The sequence below is a fragment of the Rattus norvegicus genome, chromosome 8, assembly GCF_036323735.1.
Source record: "Rattus norvegicus strain BN/NHsdMcwi chromosome 8, GRCr8, whole genome shotgun sequence".
Classification (NCBI taxonomy): domain Eukaryota; kingdom Metazoa; phylum Chordata; class Mammalia; order Rodentia; family Muridae; genus Rattus; species Rattus norvegicus.
The window spans coordinates 125,722,795-125,742,842 of NC_086026.1; the positions used below are offsets into that span (position 1 = coordinate 125,722,795).

Here is a 20,048-nt window from a genome sequence, read left to right on the forward strand (position 1 = left end):
CTTTTCACCTAGTAAGGTCTCGGATTGGCCCTGGTTCATATTTACAAGTCGCTCTATGGGAATGCTCCTTAAGATTCAGGACCTCAATGGGCATCTCACTGTACTGGTTTCCATACCCTTCCCCAGCTCCCCACACATGAAACTCCCCATCACGAGCCCCTGGGTTTTTGCAGAGTCATCATTTTCCAAGCCTGGACACCGCCCCCCACCGAAGGTCTTGGTGTTGAGTTTATCTCTTCCCTCCGCCCAAATGTCAGAACACAGCCGCCCAACCCTCTAAATTCCCGGTCCTTCTCCTGGCCCGTGTGTGTGCCGTCTGGCATTGCATTCGGTCTTCAGGTGCTCTGTCTGCTCACCCTCCTCTCCTGCACCCTTACACAGGCCTGTGAGTCACTGGATAGATCAGAGACACCCAAAGGAGATGACAGGATTGTCCCGTGCAAGCCCAGAGTGACTCAAATGAAAGAATGAGGAACAAAGAGAGGAAGAGACCGGTGGGCAGGAAGAGAGAGAGCAAGGAAGCTGAGGAACAGAGGTCAGAGCTATCATCTCCCAGAATGGACCTGGTTCTATTTCTCTAGCTCTGCCTACTGCAAGTGCAAGATCAACATTGTTAATGTGGACTTCCCTGCCCCTCCCCCATCCATACTTTTATGTAGGCGCACACGGGAGTCTGCTTTGAGTGTTTGCATTCAGTGAACTTTATCTCTTGCCTTTCAGAATTTAATATGTGCATAAGACTTGAACGTTTTTAAAACATAGAAAACGTCAGCTTGATTATGCTGTAGCCATCCTTGGACACTCCTGGGCACATGAACTTTTCCTCTTGTATAAGCACTGCTCATAGTAGGTGCTTTTGGCGCTTACTAGAGTGGTGTCCAGGTCTCTAGCTCACCGTAGGTCAGACCACATTGACTCTTTTTTTTTCGGTCTTATTCAGTGCTACATTGTCTAATAATTCCCAGGCAGGACTGATTTCAAAGCGCTTGGCCACCACTCTCAAGGCCCCTCCCTCCAAATTCCTTAAGTTCTACACTGTGCTAGGGTTTCTCTAAAAATGAGACTTTGTTTAAAGCAGTTCCTATCCTTGCTTACTTAAAACCACCACGGAACCTAAAGAATGTCCCCCAGCTCCCTGTTTCACAGAACGAGAGATACCAGACAGTCCTGGACTGGTCAAATAAGAAAAGCAGCAGATATGACATGATCAATACGTGTTTAGTTAATTCTTTTGTTCCCTCAGGGCTTTTTGCAGGCATTTCCGTAAGTAGAACACCATTTAGCAAATTGCATCATGCCTACAACGATCAATGTGTCCTTCAACAAGGCCAGAGTACCCAGTGGAATAAAAAGGGCTAAGGCAAAACGATGTTGAGAAGGGGAGAGGGAAGTTGTATGCATAGAAATGAAGACAAGAGTTAATTGTGTGTGTGTGTGTGTGTGTGTGTGTGTGTGTGTGTGTGTGTGCGCGCGTGTGTGTGTGTTCTCACGGGTATCTGTGTGTCTGAGTGTGTGGTGAGTGTACTTGTCATTGTGGACACACATGCACACTGGTGTGCATGCATGTGTGTGTAACCTAAAGGTCTGTCTTCAGTGTCTTCCTTAACTGTCTCCCACCTCGACACAAGATCTCTAACTGAACCTGAACTAGAAGCTCTCACTATCAGGTAAGTTGGTTCGCCAATGAGCTTCAGGCATCTCCTTGTGCTCCTTAGCTCTACGCGCTGAGGTCTCAGGCACAGGCCGCCATAGTCAACATTTTCTGTGGGTTCTAGAAATCCGAACTCAGATTCCCATGCTTATGTGACAAGCCCTTTACCAATCGAATCCTCTCATCGGACAGATATGTATTTGTTTCTTATAAATGAATGTGAGGGTTCTGGAAAAAACCCATGAAATGCCAACTTCCTGCTTAAAATTTCTGGAAGTTCTGCCGAAAGAGGAGTCGCTCTATGGTGGAACCAGCAGATCTGTAGACGTTACCACTTAATTAGTAAACCCTTCCTAGTCTCAAAGGGTTTATTATTCTTTCAGGGATACCCCATGATTTAAATAGCCACAAGAATTGCAAATTGTTCTTTGTGTTCAAAAGTTCTAAATTCCTTCCTCTCCACCCCCTTTCAAAATAGCATTCCTTTACCAACATCAAGGTGAAGGAGGGTTCCCAGAATGTCTGGTAAATGCACAGCCTACGTGAATTCATTTGTGGAAACCAAGAGCAATTTGGTATCCTCTGGCTGCCGGAACCCAGCTAGTAAAACCACGGGGTCCTCAGAAAAAGGGAGGAAGGAAAGAAATAAGGGAGGAAGGAAGGGGAGGAGGGAGGAGGGAGGGAGGAGGGAGGGAGGAGAGAGTGGCAGGAATGTCAATAACCCCCAGTGTCAGTGTATCCAGGAACCATTTTTCTGATTAAAGTGGCTAGTACACTTTATCCTTCATTCTTTGTCTCCTGCTGGATTTGGAATTTTATCATTGATTAGATTTAAATCATCCTGAGCCACCAAGAAGGGGATTTTTAAAATGTTAGTAAAATAATATTTTCCTTCAGATAAAATTGACTTTGCTATATTGTTCAAGGCCGCAGTCTATAAATCATATTTAGGGGTACGGAGGACTTATGGTCTGTGGTTACTGAGCCGTTGATCGCTGTGCTGTGACAAGGGATGAATTTGCAGAGTCAGCACGGTTAGAAGCAGTAGAAGTAGATGTTTGAATGTGCAGGCTTTGGGTGACGGCTTTAAGAAGAGAGGGGACTTCTGGTGCGTTCACAAATCCACAGGCTTTTCTTTGGTGTTTATGCATAGTGACCCTGGTAAGAGAGTCATCAGGGGGGTCACTGAAGAGAGGCTAACCACACACTGGGACTGCCAACTAGAATATCCCTACCAGTTTCTTCTTTAAAGGATTTGATACAGTTATAGGAAGAAGACACTTAAAATGGCAGTGAAGGTATTTAGAGGTAACTTTTTTTGTATGGCGGCTGAGCATTTGCTATGTAACCCACCAGCACCACGAGCCTAGTGAGATAAACAGTGTTCCCCTCATTTTGCAAAGGCCAAAAGAGGCAGTGGAGAAAGAATGACCTCTTCAAGGTCACACAGTAGGGACCCAGGTTTGATCCTAAGGAGCCTGAAATCAGAAGCCCTACAGGCGGGGTTAAACTTCAACTCTTCATGATGCATGGACCCCAAGAAAGGAAGGTTCTTCCAGGAAGTCAGCCAAGCGGGACAGGACAGGTGTGGGTGCTGATGCAGGCACGTGTGAGCAGTGGTGGTGCGGAGGGTGGCTAACAGCCAAGGGAAGCAGAACCAACCCTCCCCTCAGAATATAAATGAAGTCACCTTGACCTTTAATTTCTAAAGGGGATGTCACCATCCAAACCAGGGATGAGTTCTTCATGTGATGTCAAGCAAGTGAGTTCAACTGTTTGCATTCGGTTGTTTAACAAGAAGATGAACTGGCTGGGAGTGGGAGGTTTGGGGGCGAGTGGAGGAGGGGGGTTCGCTCTCAGATGCTGGCTCGCTTAGTGAGCTTGGTCCATGTGCCTCAACTGTAGCACCCACCTCAGGTCCTCTCACACTCTTGTGAGATGCCCGGGTCTGTGAGCAGGATTGCTGGAAGCTTCCTTGCTATGGTTTGGGTGAACACGAAAGCTGACTGCGAGGCATTCCTGTCTCGCAGAAAGTAATGGACGCCGTCTAATAAATGCTGCCTGCCCACCAAGAGAGTCAAGAAAGTAGTGAGAGGGAAAACAAAACCTTCTTTTAGATAATGTCATTCCATTTCTTGAATACTTAGCAGCAGGAGGTTGTGACATTTTAATTGAAGGTACCTCAACTCTGCCACCCTGGACGTTGTAGGAAGGACATTGCTTTGTTGTGTGCACTGCCCTGTGCATTGTCTGAGATCCAATAGCATCTCTCCTCTCCATTGAGAAGCCAGACAGATCCTCCTCCTCCACACAAAGCTATTAACAATCAAAAATGTCTTCCAAGATTGCCAGAGGCACGCTGAATAAGAGCGGCAAACCAGAACGTTAAGCTAACACAACCCCTGCCCTTGAAATATCAAAACAACTTCTTCACAGAATAATGATATTAATTAACCCAATCTAACTAACTTACTTCATGGTGGGGGAGGGGAAGGGGGAGGAGAAGCCCACTCCAACCCCAATGTCAGCTTCTTAAGTACATGTGGGGCTCCTGACTTCCCCCACGCCTCCACACTCCAAAGCCGAGACGTCAGAGAACATTTCATCTGTGTCAGACTGAGTCTGAAACATACTTCTCCCGCTGGATTGAAAACATAAATCTCTTGCAAAGAGAATGTTAAATATTTTTTTGCATGCAATTCCCCTTGGCTTGGAGTCCCGGGGTTCTGGTGCCAAGCTGCAGTCAGCTCTCCTGCCGGCATCTGGTCGCTGGCAGAGCCCGGCGGCAGTTGGTCTGGTGGTTTGGAGAAGCCAAGGACTCCTGCACACAGCAGTCTGTTCTGCGGATGGTCTACTCAGTTCGTTTTTATCCATCTCCAGCACAATAGAATTTGTAGTCTTTTATCCACTCAAGGGATAACGTCTCCCGTGGGATTGACATGCCAACATATTTATACTCCAAAAATGAAGACGGACCACATTCCTGTCATAAACCGTACATTATTTAACTGGCATGCGCAAGAAGTCCATTGCTCAAGGTAGAATGTTGTGGTAACTGTTGGATTCCTCCCCTAGACGGAGGTAATTTCCATATAATTCTGCTTCTGCATACCTCTTTGCATGGAGCTCCGAGGGCTGACACAACTTAAGATAATGGACAGGATAGGAGGGGCAGCATCGGTCATGAGTCCGGACACAACCCGAGGGAACCAGCAGGATCAGAGGGGTGTTGGACATGAGTGCATCTGTGAGAGCCTCAAATGAGGGTGACGGCGTGAATCCAGTGTGTGCAAGTCATGATGAATGCAGCTAAATGGGTGTCTCAGGCCAGCCACACAATTTCAGCCATGGTTTCAGGAACCAGGCACATTACGGCTTTTTCCGATTTCAGGCCAGGCAATTGCCTCTCCACTGTCTGGAATAGGATGACTGAAAACAATGGTCTCCATTATGCCGGTGATAATAGAGTTTGGTGGAAGGCGGGAGCTCCTTCCTCCCCACAGTACAGATATGGAAATGAGCAATAAAGAAGGAAACGCTCACAAAAGGTAATCGTGTGAGCATCCCCTGTCCGCTGGTCCAGGTAATGACTTCGGTCAACAGTCTATAGGAACCTGATGCTTAAGAACTCTACGGAGCCTGCTGAGCCTCTACCAGCCCCCCCACTAACTAGGGACGCCAACCTGTGTCCTAAGAAGAGGGGGGACTATGCTCACTTACTTCATTGGGATATTGTCAACCTAAAATATATAAGAGATGTGGAATATGTATAAATTATGTAATCTTATTTATATTTTACATATTATGATATACAAAATGTAGTGCAAAATATTTTCAAATTACATATATGTTATACACAGGCACACAGGTATATACATATATATATATGATAAAATTTTATCATCCATATCATCCTCATGGGGGAGATCCTTACACGTGGTCTCTGGTTTTTCAGGTGATGTCATCTACCTCGCAGAGCGTGCTGAAGAGCTAGTTAATTTTTAAAGCCTTGGATGAAGCCATCAGAGCCCAGCTTTTCCGTTTTGATCAAGAACCAGAATCTGGTCATGGAGCGGTAACGAGACAATCACGTCTCATGGAATGGCTAATTAGCTCCAAGGTATTCACAAATCACCACTGAGTTGTTTTTTTAATCACACTTCTGTTAGGATGAGAGTCAGTCTGGCTTACGTATTGGTTTTTAAGACCTTGGCAGATTGCGTAAGTGCATGGCATTCTTTTCTGTTGATAAACAGGCCCCATCAACAGTCATTAGGTTCTTTCTGTTCAGAGGTCTGGATATTAAATGACATTTTAAAATTCACGGTACTTGAAAACACAAGTAAACTAGTTATTGTGCAGTTCAAGGACCGCTCGACAAATTTCAGGAAAACATTTATAAGCTAGGGAGATGAGCTGCTCTGTAGCACACCAGCAGGCTCTTATAAACATTGCCAACCCTCCAAACACCAAGGGCACCTAGTCTTTGCCCAACTCGCTCCTCTCAGCTGACGAGCTCCTGATTTCTTCAAGGAAAAACTAATAAAATTAGCACCCGCTTCAAATTTTGTGGGGCTATAGCCTGAGCTGAAGGGGCCATGGCCCTGCATTGAGACCAGCACTAAATAGAAGCTTACCACTCTATCCCAACAGCTCACAGCTCTAATGGCGACCGTGATTGGTGCTTATGGAAAAATGAGCCATGACTGCACAGATTACAATGTTAACTGCAAGAGGACTGTGTGTGTGTGTGTGTGTGTGTGTGTGTGTGTGTGTGTGTATGTGTGTGTGTCAGACCAAGAACACTCACTAGGAATATTGACAGTAACCACATCTCTGAATGGAGTCTCTGCTATTAGTTCAAGGGACATTCTGGAAGCCGGTCAAAAATACAGCAGCTGACATGATTCCTGACCAGAGTGGATGCCACTGGAAAAGACTTGCAGGAGATTGGCATGAGCTGTTGAGACAGAATGAATTCTGCAAGTAAAATTCAATGTATGGAAAGAATAATACGTGTTTGATTTGTTTGTAACAAGTAAGTATTCTTCACCTTGATTGAAAATTCTCAAATGACAAGGACTAGACAGATGGCTCGGTGGTTAGGGAACCCATACGGCTCTTGCAGAGGACCCAGGGACAGTTCTCAGCACTCACGATTGGCAGTTCACAACTATCTTTAGTTCAAGCTCCAGGATATCCAGGAGGTTTGTGCCCTCTTCTGACCTCCATAGTCATCCGTACATAAACACACACACACACACACACACACACACACACACACACACACACTCTCTCTCTCTCTCTCTCTCTCTCTCTCTCTCTGTCTCTCTCTCTCTCTCTCTCTCTCTGTCTCTCTCTCTCTCTCTCTCTCTCTCTCTCTCTCTCTCTCTCCCTCTCTTCTAATAACATAGCTGGGGAAGAGAAATTATTTAAAGGTTTTAAATATTTAGAAATCCTTTTTAAACAATGTTAAGTAACTGTGTTTTAAGACCTCGTCTTTTCTTTAAAGTCAAATACTTTCAACATTCCCCTGACATAAAAAATGGCAGCAATGCTAACCATTAATCCTAGCTGTATGGAGTTTGCCCTCCCACATAAAAAGAACAGAGACTGATAAATGTAGTTGACAAAGACAGGCTGAGGCAACACTTTATTACTACTAAATTAACTCTTTCAAATTTCCCCCCTCCATCAAGAACATCACGAAATAGGGAACCATTTCTTTGCTCAATCAGTCAATCTTCTTATTAAAATCTCATATTGTTGATCTGCTTACTGGTGGCTAATGAGTTATAAAAACAAGTTGGTTTGTTAAATTAAAGAAGGAAGAGGAATGGGGAGAAGGAAACAGAGAGGGAGGGAGGGTGGGAGGGAAGGAGGGAGGAAAGAAGAGAGAGACAGAGGGAGGAAAGGAGGGAGAATGGAAGGGAGGTAGGGAAGAGGGAAGAGAGGGAGGGAGGGGCAAAGGGAAGGAGTCAGAAGGAGACTGACAGGAACTGTTGGTACAGAATTGTCATCTGTCTCTTTACCTCCTGACCATTCTACATTTTCAAAATACATGAAGTGCTTTATAGGAACAGCGAATCCCGGCATCCGCATAGAATGCCATTTTCCTAGGCTTCCTTAGAGCTGAAACCCCAAGAAGAACTCCTTACAGTGAGCTAACAGAGCAAGTCTGCAGGTCCATAAACAACAACCTAAACTCCGTGACATAAAATAGTTCCGTCGTCGTTTTATTAACCTATTTATTCATCTTTTAATGATGCAGCAAAATTAAACGTGAAGAGAAAGTAAGCTTTCAAAGCCCTAAATCTAGGAAATTTGGGCCATAAAACATAACAAAATTTCATACAGGAGACAATATTAGGACACATATCAAAAGTGTGACAGCAGGCAGGGCCTGGTTTGTGCAGCCTTATGGCACTGGCGACTGAGGCAGGAAGGTCACAAGTTCAAGGTCACTTAGGTGAAAGAATAGGCTGAAAGCTGGTATGGCTAACTCAGTGAGACCATCTAAAAATAAAATGCCGTTAAAAAGGAAGTAAGGACGTAGCTCACTGGTGAAGGGCTTGGCTAGCATGCAGGAGGTCCTGGGTTCAAGCCTCAGCACTAACCAAATTTAGGGTAAGCACTTCATTCTAATGTAGAAGCCCTGTGCTTGGTCCCCAACCCGACACAAACCAAACACAGCAGTGCATGTCTCTGATCCCCTTAGCGCGTGAGGAATGTAGAGAAGTCCAAGGTCGGTCTTGGCTACACAGCCAGTTTGAAGTTAGCTGGGTCTCCACAAGACCCTGTCTATAGATAAATGAATGAGTGAGTGAGTGACCGAATGAATAAACATGAAAGGGATAAAAGAAGTGCTTGGCTAGATAATTTTGCATAAATAGCATTTTTAACATTTCCTACTGTTGGGCAGTGAGACTATAAAATATCAGACATTTAATCCTATAGCTGCATTTATTACAATTTTTATATCATCAGACACATATCAAATGTTGACACATCCAAACTTCTCTTTCTCATAATTATAAACTAGGAATATTCATTTCCCCCTGTGTATTACAGGCCCACACACCCTGGACTTGAGAAAGTCTCTCGAAATAATGTGCACAAACTCAGACTTCCATCGAGTCTTTCCTTTGAACTGGATGTGATCTTCTCGCCTAGAGGACAAACTGCAGCCAATGGTAAGGTGGTTCCACTCCCCACCTCCCTAACTGGTTTTGTTATTTATCTAAGGGATTGAATTGAAGTTCTAAGATGGGCAAACAACAGCCCTTTCTTTACCCTTGATGGGCTTGTTCCCTAAACAAGAGAGGAGGGTAGCTTGCCGTCATCGCTAGGAGAGGAAAAGCACAGACCATAAGCATCCCATGCCCTGGGTCCATAGCTTGTTCTTAACAACTTACTGCCCAACAGAAATAGGCTACTTTTTCTACCCTCCCCTTTCTCCTCATCTGGAACAGTGAGTTACAGCTTAACAGGATGTTGTTAAAGATTCCAAATGAGGGATGCTACATAAAGCCATGCCATGGTACAAATACCCCCAGAGCCCTGCCTTCAAATATAAGTCCTTATATTTAAATACTCGGTTGATACTCAGTTGGCAGCCCTGTTTAAGATGGTTATGGAATCCTTAGTAGGTAGAGACTTGGTGGAGGAAGTGCATGGCTGGGGGTAAGATTTGAAGTTTTATGATGTGGCACTAATTCTTGTTCGTATCCATCTGTCTATTCATCTGTCTGTCTGTCTCCCTGCCTCGTGTGTGTGTGTGTGTGTGTGTGTGTGTGTGTGTGTGTGTGTGTGTGTCCTCCTTCATGTATAAGAATGAAATGCTATCCCCTGGTATTTCAATACAATAACAGAAAAGTAACTAGCCCATGGTCACCTCTTCAGTGCTCTGTGGCTGTTGTGAGAATCCTAAAGCACTTCTACAGTGCCCATCTTGACATGACCATGAGTAAGTAGTCTTTTGAAGCAAGGCTACGCTGCCCTGTCTTATGTCGAGATCCCCAGGTAAACAGCCTTCACCCATTATTATACTTAGCATCTCTATAGAAACACACTTTGGGCGTGTTGATAAAGGAGTTTCTACACAGATTTAATGAAGGGAGAAGCACGTGTTATGTGCAGCACCATTCATGGTTTGGGTCTGGATAAATGAAGAGAATGAGGGCAACACAGCATCTGTCTTTCTCTGTTTCCTGACTGTGGATGCAATGGGATGAGTCGTTTCACATCCCTGCTCTCACGCCTTCTGCCGTGCCCCTTGCCACACCTCTTGCTATGCCCTCTCTGCCTTCACAAACTGTACCCTCAAACTGTGTGGTGGAATAAACCCTGTGTCCCCCTAAGTTTCCTTTGTCAGGTATCCTGTCAGAGCAGTGAGAAGAGTAACAAAAATACTTGCTGTGTAATCTTACAACACCAAGTAAAATGCTTGACAAATTGAAATTTTCTACCAGGCATGCTCAATCTCTTGATGTTGCAAAAATGCTATTATCAGGTACAAAGTTCACACGGGAGGACTATGCAGTAAATGAGTCCCCTTCCTCTCCCCCGACCCCATCCCAAAAGAGGCCAAAAAAGAATCTTCAACTTAAAGTTTACAATTTTATGTTGGAGCCTATGGTGGATTGGATGAGAATGGTCCCATGTAAATTGATGTCTTTATGCAGGTAAAGGCAGGTGCAGGATAGAATGAGGCCTGTCATTGGTTGAGAAGGAAGGATGGGTGGGAGAAAAGTTTTAGAGAGGAGAGGAGGCTGGAGGGAGGGAGAGGAAGCTGAGCGAACATGGCGTCAGATGTTAAGAATCTCCTCTGCACATAGTTACAGGTTGTTATGACTATTGTTAAGGGATGGATGTGTACAGGATTTTGGGTTGTCTAGATGGGCAAATTATATCTTATCAATTAGATCAGAGGATATTGTGTGATGTGTTTTATGTGGACAGTTAATTGAATTCAAGAGAGTGTATGGTGGCAGGATACACCAGCCCACCATGGAATTGGGATGTGTATGCCTGGAGTGGTGGAAACCAGCTAAGAGAGCTGTGAGTGAGGGCTGGGCAGCCTGATAGGGGGCCTCATTGGAATGACTCTCATACAGCAGGTCAGAATGTACTTGGGGAGGCCGCATGGAGCCGCCATAAATAAATTAGCTGGCCCTACAGGAGCCAGAACTATCAAGACAGTGCGACTGCCAGGGTACGCATGGGAACTGGTCCCACCCATTTTTTATTTTTACTGCAACAGTCCCATAGGTTCATATCTTTAAATACTTGTTCCCCTGTTGATGGAACTTCGTGGGAAGATTAGGAGGTGTGGCCTTGCTGGAGGAAGGGTGTCATGGGTGGGGTGTGGAGGCCTCGAAGCTTCCTCCTGTTCTCAGTACTCTTCTCTTTGCCCCCTGCTTGCAGACTGAAATGAGAGCTCTCACCTGTTCTTGCTTCTGCCATCATGGACTCTGACCCAATGAAACCATCGTCCAAGTAAATACTGTGTTTTGGAAGTTACCTTTGTCATGATGTCTCCTCACAGCATCGGGGAGACGACTGGTATAGGTCCTGTTCACAGCTGCCTTACAGATTACACATCCAGAACTGTCCTAACGAATGCGATATTGGGACTGTGAACTTGTTTTAGCTCCAGACTCCAGCGTTCCTGAGGCGAATGAATAACAAGACACTCCCAGGATTTCTTTCAAATAGCTGTAAACGCGAGTTTTTATGGTCCATTTTTGTCAGGTTATTTCTGGGGAAGTACCTGTAGATTGTTAAAGTACGTACTAAAATAAGATTGTCTTGATTGCCAGGATGTCCACAAGTTCAATGACATACCAGCTCACATTCCTAGCCCTCTACTAGACATTCTAGTACCCCCCCCCAAAAAAAAGCTGGCAATGCTAGCCTTCTAGCTTCTGACACACACAAAAAATAGACTTTAAAAGAAAATTGCTCACTCAAATGGATGTTTTATGAAGAAACATTGGCTTTCATTCTCTTCTGTAGAGTAGTTGTCTTCCCAATTTTAAGCAAAATTATACACATACCCTAGGCTAGCTGGAACAAATGGTGTACTGTATGAAATGGGGTAATGCATTCCAATGTGCATGCCTAAGACTCTACAAGACAGTCCCTGTGCTTTGTATTGGACTTCCCATCTGTCTCCTCAAAGACTGTGAGCTAGAAAACTCCAATGAAACAGACCTCTCCCCCACCACCACACACACACACAAAGTATGATCAGCACTTTTTTGTCTCACGATTAGAAGACAGAAGCGTGTATCATAGAACATATTTCCGTCCTTTGAACTACTTATCCTGTCTACCAGGCAAACCAAAGACAGACCCATTGGTGAATGAAATAAGGACCTTCTATGTGGTTCACACATCGGTTTCTAATGGCCAACTAATATTCCCATGTCTAATTACAAACTAATAGTATAGATTTTCTTTATGGACAACACAGAAAAATTGGTCTGGGAAGACAGTTCATTTGGAAAGCATGTGCCATGTGGGCATGAGGACCTTCGTTCAATGACTAGAACCCATGGAAAAGCTGGGCATAATAATACAACCTATCAGTGTTGGAGAGGCAGAAGGCAACAGATCCCGCAGAGTCACCCGCCTGCCACCCTAGCCAACGTGACAGGTTCCAGGCGAGAAACCCTATCTCAAAACCGAGATGGATCACCTTTCAAAATATTTAGACCAAAATGTATGCATACTGGAAGGTGAGACGGAAAATCAAGTTTGGATCAGTTGCGATGAATATATCTCCCTTTTTGAAAATTTACACACACACACATGCACACACACACACACACACACACACACACACACACACGGGAGCATATGAACACACTGCCAGTTGTTAGAAGATGACTCTTGAGAAGCCTAAGGTTTACACAGTGTGGATTACTATGTTTAAAAGGCAAGAAGATAAAAAATGACACTACAGGGTTGGCTATCTGATCGTGAAGGGGGCTGGAGGAAAGGAATTCCCTAACAAACAGATTTCATCAGCTCCCAGGTAAAACCACCGCCTCAGACTCCTCCGCCCACATTTCCCCCTTCAATCTCTGCTCATTCAGTGAAAGCAATCTATCCTTACACAATCCCACATCCTCTTTCCGGTGTCCTGCAGACCATGATCCACATATCCTTTCCCCGGACCGTTCCTGACCTATATACTTATCAGAACCACTCAGGATTGTCCTACATCATGACATAGGTCATTTTTCTTATACTGTGTCTCGGGTTCAACATAAATTCACAGTTCAACTTGAAGTCTGCAACTTAGTTCCACAGGCCAACTGTGTCCTGGTGGCTTAACATCTGGGCACATCTGCATTGTCTGTCCTTACCTGGGCCTCCTCCAGATCCCAGACCCTGCAGATGCTTCCCTTCTCACTTCCGGTCATACCTACCATCTGCATTCGTTCTTCTGATGTTACCCTGTCTATGCACACATTGCTTCTCATGCAGACTAACCTCCTTCACACCACTTCCTGCTCCCCAGGCCCGGGGGCTGTGAACCATCCTGCACACCCCTAGCTGTGAGCTTCATCCACTTAAAGCAAAAGTTCCTTTCACAGGGTGCACCGCTACCTTAAAAATACCAGCCCTGTGATGTTCTCCATACTCTGCAAGCTCAGCGTCCTCAGATGTTTGGGGGCTCAGAACCATTTTCTCAGTCTTCGACCATTAGCACACAAAAATAAATTTCGATCTATTAGTGGCCATAAAATTTACTGCCTGGAATCTGCAAGCTACTCTGTTTAATATTGCATATTTACAATAACGTGACGCTTTTGGCTGAAAGAATAGAAAAGTATTGCTTCCCGGCGTACATCAGAGTATCTGTTAGTCACTGAAGGTTTTAATTTCCAAATTGCCGGCGTCTACGATTGGCTTGCTTCCCATCAGAAAAGCCAACATAGCCGGACGTTTTACGAGGGCCCTGTTGAGTTATAGCATCTCAAAGGGCAGAAATGTATTTGCCTAATTCATATTTACAAAGAGGCCAGAGTTACACAAATCTTCATTACGCAGGGAGAACTCGCCCAGGGGTGACCGCTCACATCAAAATGGTCTAAGAACCGTCCTTAACAGTCACCAGCCATGTCGCATTTGATTCTATCGGAAGGGGAAGAGGAACCATGTCACCCTGATGCGTGAGCTGGGAGATCTCGTGTCTGTGTTTCAGAAACACCAGGTTCAAAGGAGCTACCAAAACGTAAGGGAGATTTATTACTCCCGGGATAATGGCGTGCCATGCTGAGGTGTGAGGGTGTCCCCAGCACAGCGTGTTCTTGCTTTATTTATGCCCCGATGTTTGATGGATAGACTTTCTCATATTTCGCCCCACTTTTGAAGGCACGGATCCTCTTGCCTTATTGATCTCTTTATACCCTTATCACCCCTCTCCCCCAGAGTTATTTGGCACCGTGACAGCGGTGTATTGCCAAGGCTGATTTAACATCATCTCCCGAGTATGCGGCATGGTGCTGAGTGGAATATTTTAAGGCTGAAGCATGTAACACGTCTGTCAGGCAACGTTACAAATGCAGTCCCTTGTCAGGGCTAATGAATGAGGTAATGCGGAGCACGGATAAATAGCAGGAAGATGGCAGATCCTGACGACCGGGCCTCGCCAAAAAGCATTTCTCAGTAATTAAATTATTTGGTGGAGAACAATGCTCCTTTGTCTGGGGTTGTAACTGATTTTCCCCCCACAGAAAGTCCTTGGTGGTTATCTTTATGGGATTAAAGTGCCCAACCAGCAGAAAGTGAGGTGCTACACCATATTGGGAAAATTGGTGGTCTTTGGATTGGCGTCTAAGAACTTATAGGATTTTTAAAAACATATTTATAGAAAGTTGGGCATACAATGATGTGTGTGTAGAGCTCACACACAGAGAGACACCCAGAGGGACACGCAGAGGGGCTTTATCTAACAAGGAGGATGTATTTCTGCCTACATGTTTTGTTAAACTTGCTCTCCAAGTCTCTCTTTTCACTCACAACCAGAAATGATTTTAGTTTTGAGCTGCAAAATTCTCTTTATTCCCAGTGACCAGCCATAGGCACAGACACAGAATCTGCAACAAGTCTTCCTTGCAGGTCAGCTGGCCTGCAGAAAAGAGAGACCCCCACCTCAAGGCAGCAGTCATTAGAAAGGCACACAGATAACTGTCAATAGTGCCTCATCCCAGGACTGTTAAAGGTTCCTCCTCAAGGGGAAGAAACTGTACCAAAGTGAGCGTTTCTTCTGCATAAGTACACTAGCAAGGGAAGTGGGGGCCTGAGGTATGCCTCGGCTGGCAGAGTGCCTGCCTAACACACAAGCAACCCTGTGTTCTCTCCTAGCATTGCATAAGCCAGTTGTGGTGGGGAAGGTCTGCAGCCCCTGCACTTGGGAAGCAGAGGCATGCGGGTCAGAAGTGACTCCTAGGCCAGCCCTCGGTCACAAGCCAACTGACAGACAACACACAGGTACAAAAAGGGAGAGGAAAGGAGGGAGGATCGCAGATGTACCTACGTGTCTGTAGCAGGGGAGAACAGAACAGAGTGGTGACTGATAAGCAGAAAGATTAGGTGAAAGAAAGGGAGAAAGAGTGATGGCCCTGGTCCAAGCATAGGAAAGGGAGTTCCCAACTTTACGGATTGGTTACTTGCCAGGAGGATGAAGTTTGCTAAGTGATGGCATCCTTAGATTTCATCCTTAAAAAAGCAGCAAGGGCATGTTCCACTGTGTAGCTGTTAAAACACGGAGAGTCAAGGGATAGCTCCACTTGCCCATGTGGAGCTAGGGGCTGTAGTCAGGAGAGCAAGAAAGGGTGAGAGAGATTCAGCCAGCCCCACCCCTCTCCTCCGCCTCTCCCAGTCAGATTCCTGTATTGTGTGGCTTACAGATAGAGCCACTGCATCGAGAGCTACCTGGATGAGCATCTGCTCGTTACTTATGAGGGAGAGCCGATTTACTTCAAGCTAGACGGTGTCCATGTCTGCTCAAACTGGAAATGTAGTAGACTTCATGTTTTGAATTTTACCACATATGAACACAACACTTCCAAAAATTCCAAAGTGGCAAGAACCCTAGAGACTCGGGCAAGGCATATTAATAAGGGTCTCTCTGTTTATTGCACTGAACAAGACCGCGTCTTCTGGACTTTTCAGCAGTGACTCTTTCTTCCACAAGGAGGAAGAGATAATAATATCAGTGTCCAAACCAGGCCACCGAGCATTATTACTCCCAATAGTAGTAGTTAAACATGATGAAGGTATTCACAATGAGGGCTCTGCTCCAGCCTTTATGTGTGCTTTTAACAAAGGTGACACCTCTGCAGGGTAGCAAGCATCAGCCACTCAGGCCTGGTTACCGGGCTTTGAGCCTCAGTACTCAAGAAACTTTGTATGTGGTGGTGCACATCTGTGATCCCAGCATTCTTACAGCCGGGGTGGGGGTGGGGGTAGATTGCAGAATCGCCTAGGTGTTTGCAGGCCAGCTAGGCCAGGGTACAAAACAGGGAGGAGACAAGAAAGACACTGCCTCAAAACAAAGGAGTAAGGAGAGAAATTATTCTAAAAGGTTGCCCTTTGACTTTCATGCATACCTACCTTAAATACGCACACACTCAAAGACACATACACACTCACACTCATACATACACTCAAACACACACGCATATACACTCAAACACATATACACATGTACATACACACTCAAACACACATACACACACTGAAACATATATATACACACACTCAAACACACATATACACATAAACACACTGAAACATACATATACATACACACACTCAAACACACATACATACACACACTCAAAGATACATACATATTCATACACTCAAACACACACACATACATACATACACATTCAAACACACACATACATATACTCAAACTCACATAAACATACATACATATACACACTCAAACACACATATACACACTTATACATACCCATACACACATACGCATACATACACTCAAACACACATACATACACATGCTCAAGCACACATACAAACTCAAACACACACATATACATACACATACTCAAAGATACATACACATTCACACACTCAAACTCACACACACACACACACAAATAAAAAAAAATGTTTCGTTACCTATTAAATCTAAACGCTTAAATCTTGATTTAAATGAGTTAAAATGTTTTCGAACAAACAGCATTGTGACCACTTTCACAGTGATGTCTCCCCTACCGTCACCTCCTCTGACTGACAGGGGAAGTCATAGGCACCTCTACCCACTTCCTATTGGATATGGATAAGTGTCAGAAGATGAAACACCAGTCAAATCAGTTGTTCCTTCTGAGTGATAGTGAAAAAGATGGCCACTTTGCTAAAACAAATGTATCTGCAATGGAGAGCCATCAACGTCAGTGGGGGAAATGGTCTGCACACTGAGCACAGAACTGCCAAGGCACACTCAGAACATCTGCTGTGGACAAGGCTGTAATTATATCTTGCTCATCCAAACCCTGCTGGGCCCCAAAGTTCCTCCTGCTCTCTCTCTGGCAAGAGGCTCTGGTCCAACTCCTAACAGGACAGTATTAGCAAGCAGCAACTTCCTCAAAAGTCCTGTCAAACACACCCCGAGGCTGTTTGAATGGGTTCTTAGGAAATGGAAGCAGGTTATTGATCCAGAGAGACGGCTCAGTGGGTCAGATCTGAGTTCCATTTCGAGAGCCCACGTGATCAAAGAGCAGAGCCAACCCCCTCAGTTGTCCTCAGGATCTCCACACGTGCACCACGGCACACATTTGCACATACAGACACATAGGCCAGAACCCACACAAACCAAAACACAGGTTCAACAGCAATTCCTTAGGGGTGAACATACTCTTACCTCAAAGCTTTCAAACACTGACATATAACTGAACAATATTCTTAACTTTCAATTTTTATGTATGCATGTTTGCCTGCTTGTACATGTACCATGTACATGGAGTGGCCACCAAAGTGAGAAGGCAGTGGTTCCCCTGGACACTGAGTTATAAAGAGTTGAGAGATATGCGATGTTTGCAAGAGTGCTCTTAACCACCGAGCCATCTCTCCAACCATAACCTGAAGAACTGTCTTTGCTGAAGGAGTACTCTTTCTTTCTGATCCTAGATTGCCATGTATTATATAGGTATTTCTAGAAGCTGTATTTTGATCTCCAACATCCTCCTTGAGGTGATGAAATTGTCTCCTCACTTTCTCCTAGGGGTGGAACATGCAAGACTCCTCAGTCTAAGAGGAGCCGAGGAAGAGGTCTATTCATGATGGGTAATGTCGATTATCAAAGGCATGGCTGTTCTGATTCACTTCTAACTCACTTCTGTGATTTTCAATGTGAGCTAGACCGGAAACTTGTAGGTTCCTAACACCTACAAGAAAGAAAACTTGGACTTTGTCCTAGTTAAGTGTCAGCACGACAGAAAAATGTCCTAGCTAAGTAACTGCCTTCATTGGGCTGTTCTATGGACAAATCTATAAGAAACTTTTTCATTGTTAATTGATGCAGGAGGGTCAGGTCCACTCTGGGCAACAGCATTTCCTAGGCATGTGGTCCTAGCCTGGATAAGAAAGCCAGCTAAGGAAGGACCTAGAAATAAGCCAGAGAGCCTGACAACAGCATTCTTCCACAGCTTCTGTTTCTAAGTGGCTGCTCTGACTTCCCTCCAGGATGAACTGTTTTATTCTGGGTTTATCACAGTCACAGAAAGGAAACTAAGAACTTTTTTACTAATATCTTAAATAGATATATTCTCTCTCAGAAAAAAATTATAAAGTCATTTTTATTTGACATCCTTAATAATCAGAACTATTGAAATATCCCATGGCTTCCTACAGTTTTCCAACAGTATCAACAACATCAGAAAAGGACCATTTAACCTGAAACCATGTTTCCCTGTCTTCCCCAGTCTCACACACTGGATAGAAAACACCACATGAATATAGTAATTTTTCCAACAAAGGGCTTTTCCTGGCCTAATTTTTTTTGCATGTAAAAAATATACAGCCTATTCAAATTTTAATCTTAAGACTTTCATTATTTGAGAGGAAAAAATTATGTCAAACTACTAAAATCAATAAAAGAAGGCAGAAATTAAAATCTGCAGAGGTGAGTAGGATTAGAAATGGACCTGAATCCTTCCATCTGGGCACCTCCAGGACATCTTCCCTCCAAGAATCCAAGAGACAAAGTGTCAAACCCAACAGATGGGCTTTTCTAGCCTAGCCTAGCCTAATGAAGTTTTAAAGCAATTTGCATATTAGCAATCAGTGGCACAGGTGTGTGTCAAGGGCTCCAGAAACACCAAGCGAAGCCACACGTGAGTAAGATACAGCTTTGTAGAGGTTCCTGCAGCCCTTGGTTCCTGCTCCTGCATGGTCATCGATCGGGCAGCAGTCCTACAGCTGTGTGCAGGGGTGGCAGCTTCTGTTTCTCTCCAGCAGGATAGGCTAACATAATTTAGCATAGCTCCTAGTCAGACTGCTTCCATTCCAATGAAGAAATACTGCTGCTGCTGCTGCTGCTGTCTTGATGTTTATTAGAGAATCACTTCCTAACCGGTATTCACGGAACTTCTCTCCTTGGGGCTAAAGACATTGGCTTCTCTTTTGCTTATGGTTGGAGATTTGAACGCTAAGGTGTTGAGAACTGCCAACGTCTAACATAGCGGTTCTCAACTTTCCTAATGCTTCGACCTTTTAGTACACTTCCTCATGCTGGGGTGACCCCCCAACCATAAAATGATTTTCATTGCTACTTTGCAACTGTAATTTTCTACTGTTATGAATTGAAATGAAAACAAAGATAGTAAATAAAATAAAGATGCAGTAGCTACTGAAACCTACGTGAACTCTACTGAGAAGTTTGCAAATGTTCTTGCTGTTCATCAAATTCTGAACACCCTGAATTGTTCCTCTGCCAGGTACTCTTCCCAGACTCTTCACTATGCTCAGAGACACGCAAAATAAATAAAAATAAACAAGTTCAATTAACTTAAGTAGCCTGCACTTATGAGTCATATACGTGAGCTCACACTGCAGGTGGTTTTTGGCCTTGATTGCAGATAGCAGACATATAGGTCCCCAAGTAATGAGTCACATCTTTTGCACACATAGTCTGATCTTGACTTTGTCAAGGGCATCTGTTGCGGTACCGGAACTAGCGAGAGCGAGACCGCCAGGATACGCCCGCACACCGGAACTGTTCAGCCATTTTTACTTTTTTTTTTTTTTTTTTACCGCAACAGGCATCAGTAGGGCACGTGCACAAGCTTGCACAGGGCAGCTTCTATTCTTCTGAGACACTTCTTTGTGGAACTTAGCTTAGGAGCTGTAA

At 44.5% G+C, this 20,048-nt stretch overlaps 1 protein-coding gene and 1 long non-coding RNA gene across 23 annotated transcripts in view; one reads left to right on the top strand and one right to left on the bottom strand.

The window, feature by feature from the left end:
• Positions 1-20,048, bottom strand: part of Rbms3 (RNA binding motif, single stranded interacting protein 3) — a 786,929-nt gene that overhangs the window by 539,484 nt on the left and 227,397 nt on the right. Inside the window, exon 2 of one of the 21 annotated variants that reach the window (XM_039082844.2) lies at positions 11,175-11,423. The exons of 19 other annotated variants lie outside the window; for them this stretch is intronic. In XM_039082844.2, the coding sequence (XP_038938772.1) occupies positions 11,175-11,183 (9 nt within the window). In that variant the 5' untranslated portion in view covers positions 11,184-11,423. Of the gene's footprint in view, positions 1-11,174; positions 14,801-20,048 lie in introns of those variants that run through there. One more of the 21 variants, XM_063266123.1, reaches the window with a different exon arrangement.
• LOC134480245 (uncharacterized) lies at positions 1,530-11,215 on the top strand. 2 transcript variants are annotated; one of them, XR_010054509.1, is made up of 6 exons: positions 1,530-1,667; positions 5,043-5,199; positions 5,607-5,771; positions 6,511-6,689; positions 8,723-8,844; positions 11,078-11,215. It is a non-coding gene; the product is annotated as an uncharacterized LOC134480245 (long non-coding RNA). The 2 variants fall into 2 exon arrangements; XR_010054510.1 differs by lacking the exon at positions 5,043-5,199 and having other exon boundaries at positions 1,535-1,667.